Here is a 16,266-nt window from a genome sequence, read left to right on the forward strand (position 1 = left end):
GCCGCCGCTCATGCCTACCACTCCGGTATTCTGCGTGCTGCAATATACGCATATACGGAAAGCATAAACCTCTCCACGCTTTACCTCGTGCGGTGGTGCGCCACCTTTGGCGCAGTGCGGTGTTACTGGAAACGTAGGTAGGCCGCAGCAGCCACGTTGGTGACTACAGAGGACACAGAGCTATTGTTGCAGTGGCATGCCATACTCTACCTAACTGCTTGTGTAAAGCGTTGGTAATTGACATTGTGGCTAACACACACTTGATTCATGACTTTTCTTCGACGCGCACGCTCATGCAACAGCAAAAGCGCTGCAAACGCCTTTTAGTTGGACTAAAGTACTGTAGCTGGGGACAAAGCCTTACTAGATGCCACCGCCAGCCTCGCTACGGTGAAAAAAAAAAAGGAACAGGCAACCGGTTGATACGAGCAACCGTTCTTAGATTCCTAAGGAATCTACGTTAGGTACGAGTGTATCCGTTACAGGCACCAGTAGCGGTACAAGGTAAATAGAGAAATTTTGAGGAAGAGCAAAAGCATTAACGAGATTTGTACAAAAATGCTAGAATGGAAAGCAGGTATAGCACACCCGTTTAACTCGTGCAGGCTAGATGACTATTTGGCTCCACCCCGTTTCAAACTGGATGCCAAAACGCATCATCATCATCATCATCATTATGATCATCATATCATCATCAGCATCAGCATCATCAGCATCATCAGCATAATCACCATCATCATCGTCTCACCAGCGCCTCAGAGCAACCCTGTATTTCCGTAAGGGTCGTTCTTTTCGGACACGGCGAAACGCCCGTGTATATTGCTGTAATGGCTACACACAGAACACGTTTCGACGGTGCCCTTCTCTCTCGCATTGTCCCTCCGTCCCGCGGGAACCACCACCACCACCACCGCCAAGGCGCCAACCTGCCCATGTGCATGCGCTTCGCCACGCACATGTTCGGCAACGGCATCGGCACGCTGAGGGTCCTGCAGCACGCCGAAGGCGCCGAGACTCCCCCGCGGCCCATATGGGAGATATCCGGCGAGGCGGGCAACAGTTGGTACACGGCCCAGGTGCAGGTCGCCACCACCGAACCTTTCACGGTACGCCCACGTCACGCCTCGCTGAAACCTGCCCCACTAAAACGTTCTGAAAACGCCGAACCGCCGTGGTTTTTGAAGGAATGCAGTAAATAGCCCTTCTTATCTCCAATCGCTCGCTCGCTAAACGGTTTTGCTGGTCATACATCGTGAAACCAATATAACTTGTTCTTTCAAGTGAACATATAAAGGAAGTGGTAAGCCCGCGCTTCAAAGTGTCGACCAAAGAATATTGGTTATACGATTTCAAACCAATTGAACTTGTTCTTTCAAGTAAACCTGAAAGAAACGATTAACTTGCCCTTCGGAAGGGTGAGCAACGCAATGTTCAATTGGCAAAAGAAACAGGTCTGCACACGGCGACCACGTGTTTTCAATTAGGAATATGGAAATGTCTGAATAGAAGTAACAAGAAAATGCTGAACGGATGCGAGAGGAGCTGCTATGGAGGCAAAGGAATAGAGGTCCTAGCACAGTGCTAACCTGAATGCTTGGTAGATATTGCAGGTGGTGTTTTTTTATAGTGTCAACAGAATTGATTAAATGTCTTCTGAGGAATATAGCGCGATTCTCACAAATGAGTTGATTTACGCTATGAAGCGGTTCGCAGTGGCAGTGTGATGTAAGCAACTAAGTTTCACTAAATAACTTTCTAGTTCATTTAGAGCACACGCCCTTGTTGCGGCATTGAAGCTGAACAGTAGGGAAGTCAAAACCGTTGAGCTAAAATCCTGTATAAGTGGCGGCCAGATTCTCAAATTTCTCGCCAGCTCGAATTTGTGGCGATAGACATTGATGTTTCAGCTAACACCGTTCACATCTTCACCATTAAGTCTTAAATAGAAGATAAATGCCCTTGTAGCCTGCCCTAGGGTGCATGAAGAACTGAACGTGTTCAAACTTATTCTGTAGCCATTCAAGCACGGAGTCTGTCATAGGTATTGTGAAACATTAAGCACCGCTCAACCCTGGTAGCAATATAGACATTAATAATCTATTCCTCTTCCATTGCACACAGTTCCTGTATATTTTTTATTAATGCTCCAACGTCTTTTTTTCAACTGAATGCTGTGACCTTCGAAGAGTTCGTTTCTTTTTGTGACTCCGATTTTAACCCTAACCCTCAGCTGATTCTCGAGGCCACTGTGGGCGCAAACTCCCTGGGCAACATCGCCATCGACAACATATCCTTCAGGGTGGGCACGTGTCCGAGTGAGTACTGATATTTTGGCTACGCTCGATTGACAAAGTGCCCCGTTTCGCCGGCAAGTTATGCTCCCGGTGCGTCCTGTCTTCACCTTATCCCTTCTGCCTGATCGTTTTCAGTTTCACCGCAGACGGCGGCCAGAAATTCAGGTACGTTCTTTTGCCACACACATATCCAGAATCATCTTTCTTTCATTGCGCAAGCATCTAGCCTGAAAATACCAAAGCTCATTGAACTTCTATACAAAATATCCTACCGATCTGTTAGACCTTGTTTGTAATCAAACGAATATTTCTTTGCTTATTTTTGATATCGTCATTTCCCCAGGCCTTAAAGAGGGGAACAGTTAAAAAAAATTATTTATGTCTGTGACTCTAAAAGTAAGGCGAGGCTTTTACATAAAAGCTAACATTTGCGCACACAAATGTCCTGACAGGCAACGGAGTGCATTTGTGTACGTAAAATAAAAAGCGAGTGGACGTCGTTGCCTGAAAAGCGCACACGTACAAACGTAAGCAAGGTATGCAAGATATAGGTAAAGTCAAAAGATTACAGGGATGCGGTTTCAGCGAGAAAGACAAATATTAGCCGAGCTTCTGGCTCCGCAGTCATTCAAACAGTGCAACGCTCCGTTGCTCGCTAGCGCTTCTGTGAACGTAGCATATTTTAAGTACAGGCAGATTTGCCCAGGCTCAGGACATATTCTGCTTTTTCTTGCATCTTAGATCCCGTAATGTTGTTACCATGCTTGTACGTTAAAGCACAAAATGCGTCATCCCAAGAAAAGAAAATTACCTGCTCTACAGGCAACTGCATTGCTGAACACGCCGCAAACACGCAGGTGACTGCAACTTCGAGGAGGACACGTGCGGCTGGACCAACCCTCACCCGGCAGATGGGTTAGACGATCTCGACTGGACCCGCCAGTACAGCTACGGGGTCAACGGGCCACCCGCGGATCACACCAAGCGAAAACCGGACGGTCAGTGTGACCATTCGTACAGAACGCAATCGCTTGTTCCAATAATCCTGAACGTTTTCTCATTCCATCATTTAACTTGCCAAGTATTTGCACGGCGTGAGTGTTTTAGCCGGTGACAATTGGCCCAAAAATAATGTGTCTGCGAGTTGTTCTCAATGCTGCGCGGTTCGCACAGCACAAGGGAGAAACCAAACATGGCCAGGCAGCCAGGTTATACGATGTGTCTGGAATCCTACCATTGGTATGTTCTGCTTATTCGTTTTCGTGCGTCTTCGTCTGCACAAGCGGGCACCCGTCGTCAGTATTTCGACACCTTCCAGATACTAGCTACCGCTCACTCTGCGGCCTGCAGCGCGTATCTGGATTTGTGCCTAAAATTATGAAGGAAGAAGGAACGATATCAAAACAAGATGTTTAACGTCTAGGTGTATGCTGCAGCTATATTGACTAGTATTCGTACCCTGCTATGTACTGGCTCTATTACGCCGAATATTAGATATATCTCATTAATGTTTATGTCGAATAAAGTTGATTTCATTTGCCATACAGAATTCTGTCTGATCACACTTTAGCGCACGCTACCTATGTTGTTATGCACGGCACCTACAGTTGAATGCCATCCGCACGGCGCACCTTATATTTCCACAGTGCAATTTATACGCCGGAGCGTGTCCTTCGGTGTCTTTCTTTTATCCTCCAAACCCTCGGCCCCGTCCTCGCAGGATACTACATGAACCTGGCCAGCTCGAGCCACCTGCCCCAGCGGGGCGGGTCCAAGGCGTGGCTGGTGAGCCCCAAGCTCGGGCCGGACTCCGTGCTGCCCCGGTGCATCTCGTTCGCCTACTACATGTTCGAGCGGACCATCGACCCGGCGGGGCCCAGCCTGGGCTCCCTCCGAGTCCACGTGCTGCGCGACGCGGCGCCGGGTCTCTTCTCGCTGCAGACCGTGTGGAGGCTGAACAACCACCAGGGCCACCGGTGGATGGTGGCCCGGTGCCCCATCAAGCTGCCCGACGGGAACCCCATTAACGAGGCCTACCAGGCAGGTGGTACAGGGTGTATACGCAATGGGCGATAGGTGAAATTACACAGACCTCAATTTTACGCAGACCTCAATCGCTTGATCCGCGCAAGATGGCGTACGTCGTGCAGCAAGCAGCGTCCATACAGAGATATACGAGGACGGTAGTTACCCTGCCTGAGACCTCGGGCTTTAAGAAAAGTGGGTAACCGCGGTGATCGGGATGTGTTTACGGCTCTTGTTGCGGGAACGGATGTAAGCGTCCCTGGCTGTTTATCACTCTTTAGAATTTTGACATCAGAGGTGCGTGAGAGCACTTCCTACGCTACTGCGACCGCTTCGCCTCTCGCAACATCAATGTAAGTTTGAAAGTGAACCTGTAGCGCCCACCGGCGCCGCTACGTGCGGACGTTATAGGTCGGCGCTGCCGATCGGCACTGAAAAAGATGACGAAAAAGATTTGAAGGACGCTCAAGCTTCACCTTTAAGAGTGGAACGTGATAGCATTCAAAGTGCCCTGACTTACACTTCCCAGCAGCTGCAGCTTATGTAACCGTAATGTTTAGCGGCGGCGAACGCTGTGCCAGAAGGCCAGCTTTCTGGTAGAAACACGGCCCCTTGCGTGGGCCATCTGGATGGTGTTGTTGCAATGGGCGGAGCTCGGCGAACCGCTCTGTGAATGGTCGAAACGCTGGAAAAGAGGTTTGGATTTGAGTTTCCATGTGACACAGTTATGTTTTCTCGTACATTGAAATTACAATGTGACGCTATCATGTCTGTGGGTTGTGTGGAAGCTGTACGTTGCGATTTTTCTGACGCATTTTACTTTGAGAAATTCAATTAGTTCAGTAACTTCTTTGCGCTACACGCAGGGCCTGCGGGGCTGCGTATGCCTGGTGCGGAATTATTTTTCGCTCACAAACTAGGTGATATCCGAATCCGGCGCTCTTGCACATCATATATCCGGATATATATCAAACCGATGAACGTAACACATGCGAATCCAGAGCCACTCCGGAGCATATATTATGGCAATGCCGAGGCATACGTAAAGATAACGAGAACGCGTCTTCTAGCAGCAGCCTTCGCACGCGCGGGAAGCCGGGCTGCTCAGTTCCGCCCTCGAGGATCAACTATGGGCTGTCCAGCGGGCCGAGGATGCCGCCAGGACCCACGAACTTCTGGCCGTCACCTAGGCGGGGCCTTCGGCCCTCCACACCAACTCGCAGGACACGCAATAATGTGATTTCCTCCTCCTCCTCCACAAGACGGTCGCTGCTAGACACACGACGCCAACGCCGGGTTTTCGGTGGCACGGGGCCCGTTATGCCATCGCGTTATTGTACAGCCGTGCACTGCAATCATTAAACAAGGTGGTGTGCCGACTAGCCGCTGCTGGTGTATTTCCCAGAAAATGCAATAAATGAGTTCGTTTTACACTTTTATTAAGGCGAAAGCTTTATGTGCCGCATGGTAGCAAAAAATCAGGCGTCCGTCTGGCGTTCTCATCCGATGGTACCGAAACTCACGTGACCAGGTGATGACGTCATGTTCCCGGCGCTAAAGCTGTTGCGGCTCGCACTGCGAAATCCCACGATGAACCGCCACGGCATCGGGCGGACGCTGGGACCCACTCCCAAAATTGAATGAAGGTGAATTAAAGTGGATTAGGGCGGAATAAATAGATAAAATAGATAAAGTGGATCAAGGTGGATAAATGTCTAATAAATTGAATAAGGTTCGATTCAGATTGGTGCCAATTAGAGCAAGTTGGATTAAGGTGGAATTTTAATTAAAGGTGACAACTCAGGATAGTTGACGCAAGGGTAGTTTATTGACTGTCAACTTTTTTTTTTCCCTAGGACGTACTTCTACTTCCAACGTCTTCTTTTACTGGTGCGCAGGTGGTGCTGGAAGGCATCTGGGGCCACGGAAGGGTGGGCTACGTGGCAGTGGATGACATCAGCTTCTTCGACGGCGACTGCAACAGTTGAGTGTATGCTCGAAGTACGACAGCCAAATAGCTTTTAGAGCTGCGAAGTCGACGAGCGCGCGAGTTGTATTGGTGCATTCGGGACTAGATTTTTTTCCCGAGCCTATGCTACGCGGCGCGCAGTGACCTTAATTTTCTTTTATTGATCAGCGAGACCCGTAGGAAACGCCCACCTTCCTGAAGCGCTGCATTTAAAGCGGATAGACCCCTAATTAGTGGACAAATAGACAAATATTGTCCAGCGGATATGGCTGTCTGGCACTGTTTCACATGGGACACATGGAAAGATTTCGATACAGTTTAGTAAACAGGATGTCAACGCACATTAGCCCGGCTAACGCCTGTGCGCTACGTAGCGCAAGAAATGCAGTAATTTTTTTTACTCGCTAAACCTGTATCTCGACCTTGCCGCTTTCAATGGCGCGTAGATGGTAATGCAAGGAATTCGTCATCACGTAAGAGTCACTCGGGTTGCTGCTATAAGGGTGTGAAAGATATTCATTGCACATAATTTAACTGCCGAATTTGCGTTGCAGCTCCATCTTCATAACCAACATCTTTGTTACTTTCGTCTAGCATTTCCGGAAAAGGCCAAGGCTATTCCAGGTAAGCCACCCTTGCAATTTTTGCTTCCTCCTCATTGCAACCGCTGCTTCATTCTTCGCTTCACAGATCAGCTGGTGCCAGTATTAGAGAAAGCGATCGGGCATGTGTGATATCTCATCCGGGTCCTGCAGGGTCAATACGCTTTGGTGTAAAATCCACGAAGCCTCAGTCACATGAATGGAGTGATACCGCTTACACTTAGCCTCCCCCGGAAAGCGATGGCACGTTTTATACAAGACATGACGCCCTCACTAATCCGGCGGACAAAGCGACTACGTTGTCCTTGTCCCAAGCCTGCCATTTCGTTGCACTATGCATGTTTCAGCCACTGAAACTACGGAGATAGCATAAAATCTGTCGCAAAAGTTCTGAGGCCATTTGTACAGCTCGTGGCAAGCTCGCATGTATTGTCGTGTGGTGATGCTACTATTGCTGGCATTAGGCTTACTTTAGTGTAGAAAGAGCTCTGTAGGCCTCAAGGAACACAAAAAATAGGTCACTTGCGTAGAAAGGCTCGCGAGCCAAAAAAAAAAAAAAAAAATTCACCGACCAATCAGGACCCCTAAACAAATGTTTTTTTTTTTTTTTTTTCATAGCCTGTCGTGCAGGCTGAAATCAAGTAGTACAGTCTATGTGCGCGGGTTGCATTAAAGCAATGTGTCGAAGCAATTCAGGGTTGCCCGGTGCTTTGCTAGAAGAGATTTCATTTAATTATTTACGTTTTGCTGATACCAAACTTTTTCTCGCGTGTGTACATTAAGGATTCGTCTTTCAGTCGGTTCCCCCGACGGGTGTCATCTTACCATAAATATCATGAATTGTGCATTCTGTTATCTTCGAGTCAAGTCTATATTACAGCTCGTGTTCGCCGATACTCAGCCTTCTCCTAATGATATCTTCCTCTCGCATCTTAGCCTCCGCTCACCTGATCATATATCCCAAATCTTCCTGACTTTTATGCTTGCCTCCCCTCTTGTGAGACTGAAAGACGTTGAACCGTACTAAAATCTCTTGACTCGCGTTTGTTGTTCACACGTAGCAGCAGCAACTAATCGCGTCTACATTGTCAAACTTCTTGCATGAGGTATCTCAGTCCTTAAGCATCCATGCACGCAGCTACGAAGAGCAAAGCTCTCCTCTTAGAATTACAAAGAAAAAGTCGCAGACAACACGCCCCCACGCTGTGAAAAATGTCGGAACTGATCGCGGCTACCTGTGTCTCCATACTCCTGCGACACGCGATCTTCAGTTGCTAAGATTTCTGCCCACGCCTATTCAACCGTTTTTCAATTTCTTGCAAGGCTGCACAAACAGACGAGGGATCTTTTTCAACCACGCGCCAGCTACAAGCTACAGACGTGGCCTCCGAGATCACCCCCGCGCGCTCTGAGCGTGTGCGGGGGTGATCTCGGAGGCCATGCTATATAGATTAGCAGTCTCGCACGACAACCGCCAGTCACCCGTGCGTCCAGCCACGGTATAACGCCGATGCTGTGCGCAGGCGAGTGTTCTTTCGAGCGCGACATGTGTGGCTGGATGAACTACACCGAATCGGTGCCGACGACCAACCTGGTGGGGCGCGTCGGATCGGTGCCCAGGGACTCGCTCACTTGGAGGCTCGCTTCGGTGGTGAGCCGACCGGCCAACCTGCAGGACCACACCTACCGGGCGCCGAGTGAGTTCCCCGCTTCACCCGTGGCCTCAGAGATCTCTGAGGTCGATCGTGCTTCACTTTACGTTCTCGTTGCTGAACGTATCGGTTTTTTATGAGAATGTCATCTTAAAAGAAGCGGTGCCGTATAGCCGTGCTGCTACCAAGCTTTCTTGATTCACCGTCAGGCTGTGTTTGTTGTTTGAGCTTAACACGACGCCTTCCACTAGAGCGTGCCTATATCAAAACACATAGGAACCAAGAAATAATTTTCTGTGGTAAGTCTGGAAAGTCGATGCTTATTTTATGCAATATTTTTATAGATGTTCTTGGAAATCATGACATTAAAAAAGAAACAAGACAAGTAAACAATCTGCAACATTGCAACTCAGAATGAAAAAATAGAAAATACGGTGTCACAATTCTGTAAACATAATACATTAAAAATTAAATTATGAGGTTTTACGTGCCAAAACCACTTTCTGATTATGAGGCACGCCGTAGTGGGGGCCTCCGGAAATTTCGACCACCTGGGGTTCTTTAACGTGCACCTAAATCTAAGTACACGGGTGTTTTCGCATTTCGCCCCCATCGAAATGCGGCCGCCATGGCCGGGATTCGATCCCGCGACCTCGTGCTCAGCAGCCCAACACCATATCCACGCATAATACATCTATAGCGGACAAAACTGATGTATTATTATTTATACCACTGAATCGTGAGCAGGACTTTTGCAAAACCTTCGCTAACATTGTAACAGTTTCACTTAAGTTTGTCAATTCGTACATCCGACTTTCTCGCTTGGGGTGTTCAAACAGAAGCAGTTTAAGGCACAGCGACATCTGTTTTTTGGTGCAGTTTTTCGTAAAGGGATTGTAAATTATTTCTTTTTTTGCTTCTGTTGCTTTTAACTTATGGATTCTCGAAATTTTCTTGTTAAGGAAGTACAGAGGTCCTAAATCAAAATTACGTTCCCTAGAGTTGCTAATATTTAACCTTCTCTCTCAAATGGAACAAATTTCATTCAAATCGTTCCATCGGTTGACCCATAAACGCATTTCTTCGTTTTACGTGCACTTGAGCAGGGAAACCGGAGTTCTGACCTACGAACAAGGCAACGAATCGAATGTTCTCTTCATCTTGTAATTTCCAGAACATTACACCACCAAGCCCCCCGCATGTGTTTGTTCTTACAGTGCCACGTGGTGTAGATTTACAATCTTCCCATCCACCTGCAGCTTTATCGAAGCGCTCTCGCTTCCGTCTGCACATTCTATTGTGCGGCCTGCTTTAACACAGATGAGCCAATTTTCTGAGAGCTACCGCATAAGACAGCGATTGTGGAGAAATAGCCACGTTAGAACACATGCTCTGGTGGTGTGGCCGGTTACGCTCTATTACCGATAACAGCTCGGCCAGATGGGAGGCGGTTCTCCGCAGCCCTCTTCTGGCTGACCAACTCTGGGCTGTCCAGCAGGCCCACGATGCGGCCGAGAGGTTTGGCCTTCCGGTTATGCAGGACCTCAATAAAGTTTTGCCATACCATACCATACCATACCGCATAAGACATAGTGCTTAATTTCGCGGCAAAGGACACCAGTAAATGCGTGGTAATTACCGTTAATGCTTTGTTCGTGAGACTCTGGTAACGAAGCCGGGCAGTGCTCAAGGCGCATGTCCTCGTGGTAGGAATCTTGAGGCCCAGATATTGATTTCGTGATGTCTCCTTCCCCAATTTTTCGGAGTGGCGCATTCTGATCCTTCTACTTACTTTTCTCAGCAAAACGTTCGTTCTGAGTTCGCGCGTGACGCAACTACGTGGTTCACAAACTCCTGCCTCTCAGTTCTCACCACGTCTGCCAAATGATAGGCACCCTTTGTACCCCGAAGGAAACGGCGCCACCACTTGAATGAAAATGACGACCGACAAAACATTACGCAGATCCAACGCAACACTTTTGAAATCTGTGCAAAGTGCAGTTTTCCTTAAGCGGTTAATTAAATGATACAAAACTCTTGACCTCCTTCAACGCGTTTTGCAGGATTAGCGATGAAGTACCTGCCCGGCAAATCAACTAGACGCGACACGTGATCCAGGCGACCGCGAATTACACTGTCTCCGGGATTGGCTCGCTTTTCGGGTCTCCTGGATCGGCCCAGTTTACTCTTCCACTATCTACTGGACTGACACACGTTATTCGGCACAAAGCCGACGAGCTGCTGATCTTTTATTCTCAAGCACAGCGACAACCTTAGCAAATTTGAGTCATGTCCGAACGTTTCAGATCAGTGTGTGTACATTTTACGCGCAAGCGTAACTGGCCAGCCAGTGAAATCGGCGAGTCTACGTTTAAACCCGCGAAGGAGGAAGGCGCCTGGAGATGAAGAGAATCGCGCGCTGGGGAAAGTACAAAGGAGCGCGCGGCAAAGTATCGCCACGTACAGGCATGTCTGGATAACGTTAAGCGAAGCAGGGGACGGAGAAACGAGGCGAAGCATCGCGGAGGAGGAAGGTAGGCGAAGGCGCACTGGGTTGACCTCCTCTGGCCTTTGCTAGGGGTTGTGTCAACGCTATGGAGCTACAGGGCCTGTCTCGTGATCGAGTGGCCTACCGCCGAGTGAGAAGAACGGAGCAGCAACGCAAGCGGTGGCAGGGGAAGCACGAGTCGGCCGACGCCGAAGTCGCCGCCAAGCGCCGGGCACAAGCCGATCAAGTCCGGCAAAAGGCTCAGTCTTCGCGTACGCAGCAGACTCCCGAGGGTCGGGCTAGGAGGCTTGCGACGATGCGGGTTCATTAGGCCATACGCCGTAGCTCAGAAATTCCTCAACAGCGTGAAGTCTGTTTGGAAGCCTACCAAAATGTCATGCGCGAATCGCGGAAGCGCAGCACCGAACAGAATCTATCGATTGCGATAGCAAATTAATAGGCAGCTATACGAAGTAAGGATAGTAGTCTTATAGGACGTATAAGTCTCCGAACATTCGCTTGCTAACTAAATTAACAAGCACGGCGTCAGCGCGCTTAGGCAAACCGCGCACACTGGCTGTCCAAACGATGCAATGAGGAAACGCGGCAGCAGCAGAGAGCGAATTGACCTTCGTGCTGCCACTCGCATCAACGGAAGCTAAGCCGCGAAAACAGCGAAACGTGGACCCTGTGCCCGTTGCAGATGGCTTGCAAAATACAGCGGCCTGGCTGGGCCGCCCGGAGAGAATGCGCCCCCTTCCTACCCTCCCCCGAAGCCCTGCGCGTGACAGAATACAGCGCGCTTCCTCCCCGCTTTCCTCTGTTGCGTGCGCGAGATTGAGCTGTGATAGCTGGCACACCCTCAGAGCATACGGCGTGCGGAGACAATATTATCGCCCTTGAATATTATACGGAACTTCACGGTGACGTCGACGGCAGGAATGCGCCTGGAATTTAAATATAATTGCTATGCAATTATATACGAATGGCACGCATACGTTTGCCCGCAACTCGCGTTCCCGAAGGGAAACGTCATTGTAATTTTTTGTTCTGCTTACACCCTTTGGGACTAGAATCTCAGATGCATGTAGAATGAAATCAAACAGTAGTAACTGCATACTATAGCGGTGTTTTACGCTATAGCTAATACACGTGTGTGTAACGAGTATAAAACTAAATCAAAAATAATTATTTTTTGTCATGTTGCAAAGCAACACTAGTGACTACTAGGGACGTCGTAGTGCGCGCTCCGAATTAATTTTGGCCACCTGGTATTTTTTAATGTTACCCACGAGAGTTCTTGCATTTCGCCCCCATCGGAATGCGGCCACCGCGGTCAGAAACCGAACCAATGGCCACAGGCACAGCAGCAAAAAGCCATAATATAGCCACCGAGTCGCCGTGCTGTGGGTAACACGGCCAACTTTCTATCAGAGTTAGAGCGGATGTTAGGGTTATTCGTGTTATGTTTGGTAAATATTATAACGCGTAAATCGAGGGACGCAACATAAAAGAGGCATACGACAGAATCCTGACAGCGTTGATTGAAGCCTGAGACATTCGTGTTCTTTCCGTTCGGTCATTTGCCCGTGCTTTCTACTCTTGCATTTCAAAAAACAAAAAACAAAAAACCCACGAGACCCATCTTTCGATCTTTCAGCACTCACTGTGCTTTCCTTCCACCACCTTCACAGCCGGCTACATCTTCTTCGACATCTTCAACCAGAACTCGGTGCAGAACCCGGTGCTCCGCAGCGCCCCGATCCCGGCGCTCGAGGGCCAGAGCGAGCGCTGCCTCAGCTTCTGGTTCGCGCCTTTCGGCCGCGGGGAGTCGTCCACGCTGAGCGTATTTCACGCGCCCGAGGCGCCACCGGGCGGAGACGACGCCGGCGCCGCCAACGGCAACGCGGCCGCCCCGCGGACTCTGCTGTGGCGCTTGTCGACGAGACGCATGGACACCAGCCGGCCGGACTGGCGATACGGCCAGGTCAAGGTGGCCGCCGAGGCGCCGTTCAAGGTCAGTTAAACCTCGGCTGGAGCAATAAATGTTCTTACAAAAAAATCAATGCCATTTTGCCCTGTGGATGACCAGCGGGGCTGTAAACATTGTGGTAAGAAAACTTGTGGTGAAGACTTTATTGCCATCACTCATTGTCACGAGCAATGACGGTTACAATGGCTCTGCATGTGGCCGTTGTGATATACGCAGATCGGCGTACTCGCAAATGCAGACTCATTCTTTGATAATGTCAAATCGATGCCCGTACGCATTCGATCGCTCAGCGATCTGGGCGGACTTAACGCTCGAGCCTGCCGCTTACGGGCAGCCTCCTCGGCACGCTCCTCGCTGGTTCGTGTCGCCCGCCGTTCTCGCTCACGTCTGCTGTCTCGAAGGTATGGCCTCGTGAGCAGCTTGTCCTTCGGCAGTACGAACTACACGTGACCTCCCTATACCAGCGCACGCAGCATACTAACTGCCTATTCGGTTCTTTGAGCAGGCGCTGAAACGCAGCAGATGGTTTGTTAGCAATCCACCTGTCACACTGATATAATCGATGCGCGCTACAATCATTATCACTCCCTCGGCGCAGCCAAACCGAACAGCTGGCTAAGTCAGGAGCTGGGGTAGTTGAGAAAACCGCATGACCTTCACTCTTCGCGGCATCTCGAACGTTACCAATCACCGTCAAATCGTTCCCGAAGCACAGCCTGTCGCACACCGAACTACTGAATCCGCAATGTCTGTCCAGAAAGTTCCCCTGAAATTTCGCATGCGCACCCTTGTCCAATTTAGTGGCGTGGTACCTGCGTCACTTCGCCGCATCCCCCCTCCGCCCCCGCCCCCCCGCGCCGCTTACGGGCTGCTGCGCTTCGCTGCTACTCGCCGCCCGTTTTCTACCTCTCCTCTTGCTACGCCGGGTGTCAGCACATGCCTTACTGGTTTGCATTGCCTCCTCATAGAGGGTGGGCGAGTTTTGAGGCACGGACATTGACAAATCTATGGGAGGGCAGACATACACAGCTTCGCTTTAAAAATTAATTACTAACGGCAAATGTGGCCTTGAGATCTGTCAGCTACCACGAGGGTGACATTTAGCACATCTATTTGCATAACTTTCCTACTTGTTGCTTCCGACGTTCCTGTTGCGTATCAATGCATTAGCATTAGGAGCGTCAAATGGGAAGAAAGTGTATCTGCTGAATGAACTCGTGAACAACGCTTTGCAATGTGATGAACGTGGTCTAAATCGTGGACCCATGACCTTAAAGAGTTTCCACGTGATGGTAACGCGTTTCTCTTGCATCTACCACTAAATTGTCACTGAATTGTTTTTTTTTTTATGCTTAGTGTGTCTAAATTTCACTTAAAAATATTTTTTTAGACACAGGAAGGCAACAGGCTCATGCGCGCAGGCGCAGTCATTCCGAATTGGTGCTTTAATAAGGCGATACTTCGTTGAAAATGATAAATTTGCAGTCCCACATCCGGACTGGAAACCAGAGGGACCGAAGTGAGACCGGTGCACCTGTGCTATCTACCATTACGAGGCTGGTTGAACCCACTGTACTTGCAAGTTGCAGCTCCGGTAGACTACTAGCGCCAGTTTCTTCTAGTAATTTTTTTGTCAGAAGCTCTATACTCTATAGAACGCCAATCCAAGTTTAGAGGATGCATATTAGCTTTACCCAATTCCCTAACCTGCATAGAAAGAGATAGAGAGAGAGAGAACTGAGTAATAAAGGAAACGCGGAGACGTTAATGAGGCTGAGCATACTTGGCCACCCTGCAATGGGTAAGGGCGAAAAGGGAACTAAACGGTCAGTCACAGCACGCGTTCGCGCACAAGCTGAAGCGTTCGTTGTCCCCTCAGCCCACGGAGGAAGGAAACTAAGGAGAGGCCCTGACGTCACTCTTTGTGAAGCTAAAGTGAAGCCGGAAGTTGGCGTAGCTCATGGCGTTGCTCCGCCTATCGGGCCAGCTCTCCCCACTTGTTTACATTTCTCGCGAAATCCTGCCGCGCTGCGCGCAACCGTGCTGCTCGGACCTGCGCGCTCCACAGCAATACTAAGCAATCGTTAGTCCGTTAACATGATTCCGCCAAAGAGGGCAAAATTTCCCGCGGATATTCCTTCGTCCGTAGCCATTGCCCTGGCGTGGTACATTGTGTACTGCGTTGCATGCGCGTTAATTTCACGAACTTTAGTTCCTCCTGTCCCACCTGGCCACAACAGCATCCGGTAGAACACGGTCCAGATAACGCAGCGCCACAAAACACGGAGACCAACGCAAACCTGCCCGCACGGCGCATCTGCCACGGTACGAAACCTACGGAGCAACACGTATGAGCGCACAGAACAATAACAAAGCCGCCATTGTGGCCCGAAAGGCGGGGCCACTACAGCAAAGAAATGAAAAAAACAGAAAAAAACAGCAAAAAAGAGGAGAACCTACTACGGCATTTCCTCCACACTTTTCCTCTAGCGCGCGGAGGGGGTAGGGCCTCTCCTCAGTTTCCTTCCTCCATGCCTCGACCTCAAGAGGCCACATGTGCAGCGCATTTGTGGCATTGTGTGCATCGCGCATGCGCGAGGCCACGGTCCCCGAAAACTTTTCTTCCGAAGAGGAATGTCTCCGTAATTGCCTCAAACTGGGGGGCCAAGAGCGAGCTTTCATTGTCTCATGAATGGCAGTCACGTGACAGGCGGCGCTTTTGGGCCTTTCGTGTACAGCACGTATTACGATTAGCACTCTCCTCTCTACCTGTTCGGAACTCTTCGCAATAGTTACCCCGAAGAGGTTTAAAAAAGAATTTCATTTTCAACCTCCGTGGAGTACCTTATCCTCCGGATTTGCAGGAAAGAGCCCAGCAGCAATCTTTTATGACCAGTTCTCATTGCCAAGACGGCTTTTAGAACCGCACACGTTTTTTATATTTCTGCTATGAGAAAAGGAGTAGCCGTCACCAATATAGGGTGACTACATCTCTTTCTTTTATATTCATTTCAATAAAAAAAAAACGCAAAGTAAATTGTTTGATCGAATGACAAGGGGGCACGTGCACTGTGGTATCTTGATAGCACGTGGAGAAAGTGACCTCTCAAGTTTGTTCAGACAAAAAAATAAAAAAAATGAAAACAAGAAAACTTTCGTTTACGTTAATCCATGAAAGAAAATTGACCGCGTCGTCTTCTGCTCCGCTCATTGTTAGTCCTAGATAGCAGTCTAATCTTGTGA

General features: G+C 49.3%; 1 protein-coding gene across 1 annotated transcript in view; it reads left to right on the plus strand.

Annotated features, from left to right (window-relative positions):
• The window catches only part of LOC126517998 (MAM and LDL-receptor class A domain-containing protein 1-like), a 48,511-nt gene that overhangs the window by 28,458 nt on the left and 3,787 nt on the right, over window positions 1-16,266 (plus strand). The window contains exons 9-17 of the mRNA XM_050167838.3: window positions 919-1,106; window positions 2,231-2,315; window positions 2,430-2,459; window positions 3,152-3,292; window positions 4,015-4,334; window positions 6,218-6,302; window positions 6,883-6,912; window positions 8,414-8,587; window positions 12,725-13,047. Of these exons, the coding sequence (XP_050023795.2) occupies window positions 919-1,106; window positions 2,231-2,315; window positions 2,430-2,459; window positions 3,152-3,292; window positions 4,015-4,334; window positions 6,218-6,302; window positions 6,883-6,912; window positions 8,414-8,587; window positions 12,725-13,047 (1,376 nt within the window). The remainder of the gene's footprint in view (window positions 1-918; window positions 1,107-2,230; window positions 2,316-2,429; window positions 2,460-3,151; window positions 3,293-4,014; window positions 4,335-6,217; window positions 6,303-6,882; window positions 6,913-8,413; window positions 8,588-12,724; window positions 13,048-16,266) is intronic.

The sequence above is a fragment of the Dermacentor andersoni genome, chromosome 11 (genome assembly GCF_023375885.2).
Source record: "Dermacentor andersoni chromosome 11, qqDerAnde1_hic_scaffold, whole genome shotgun sequence".
Classification (NCBI taxonomy): Eukaryota; Metazoa; Arthropoda; class Arachnida; order Ixodida; family Ixodidae; genus Dermacentor; species Dermacentor andersoni.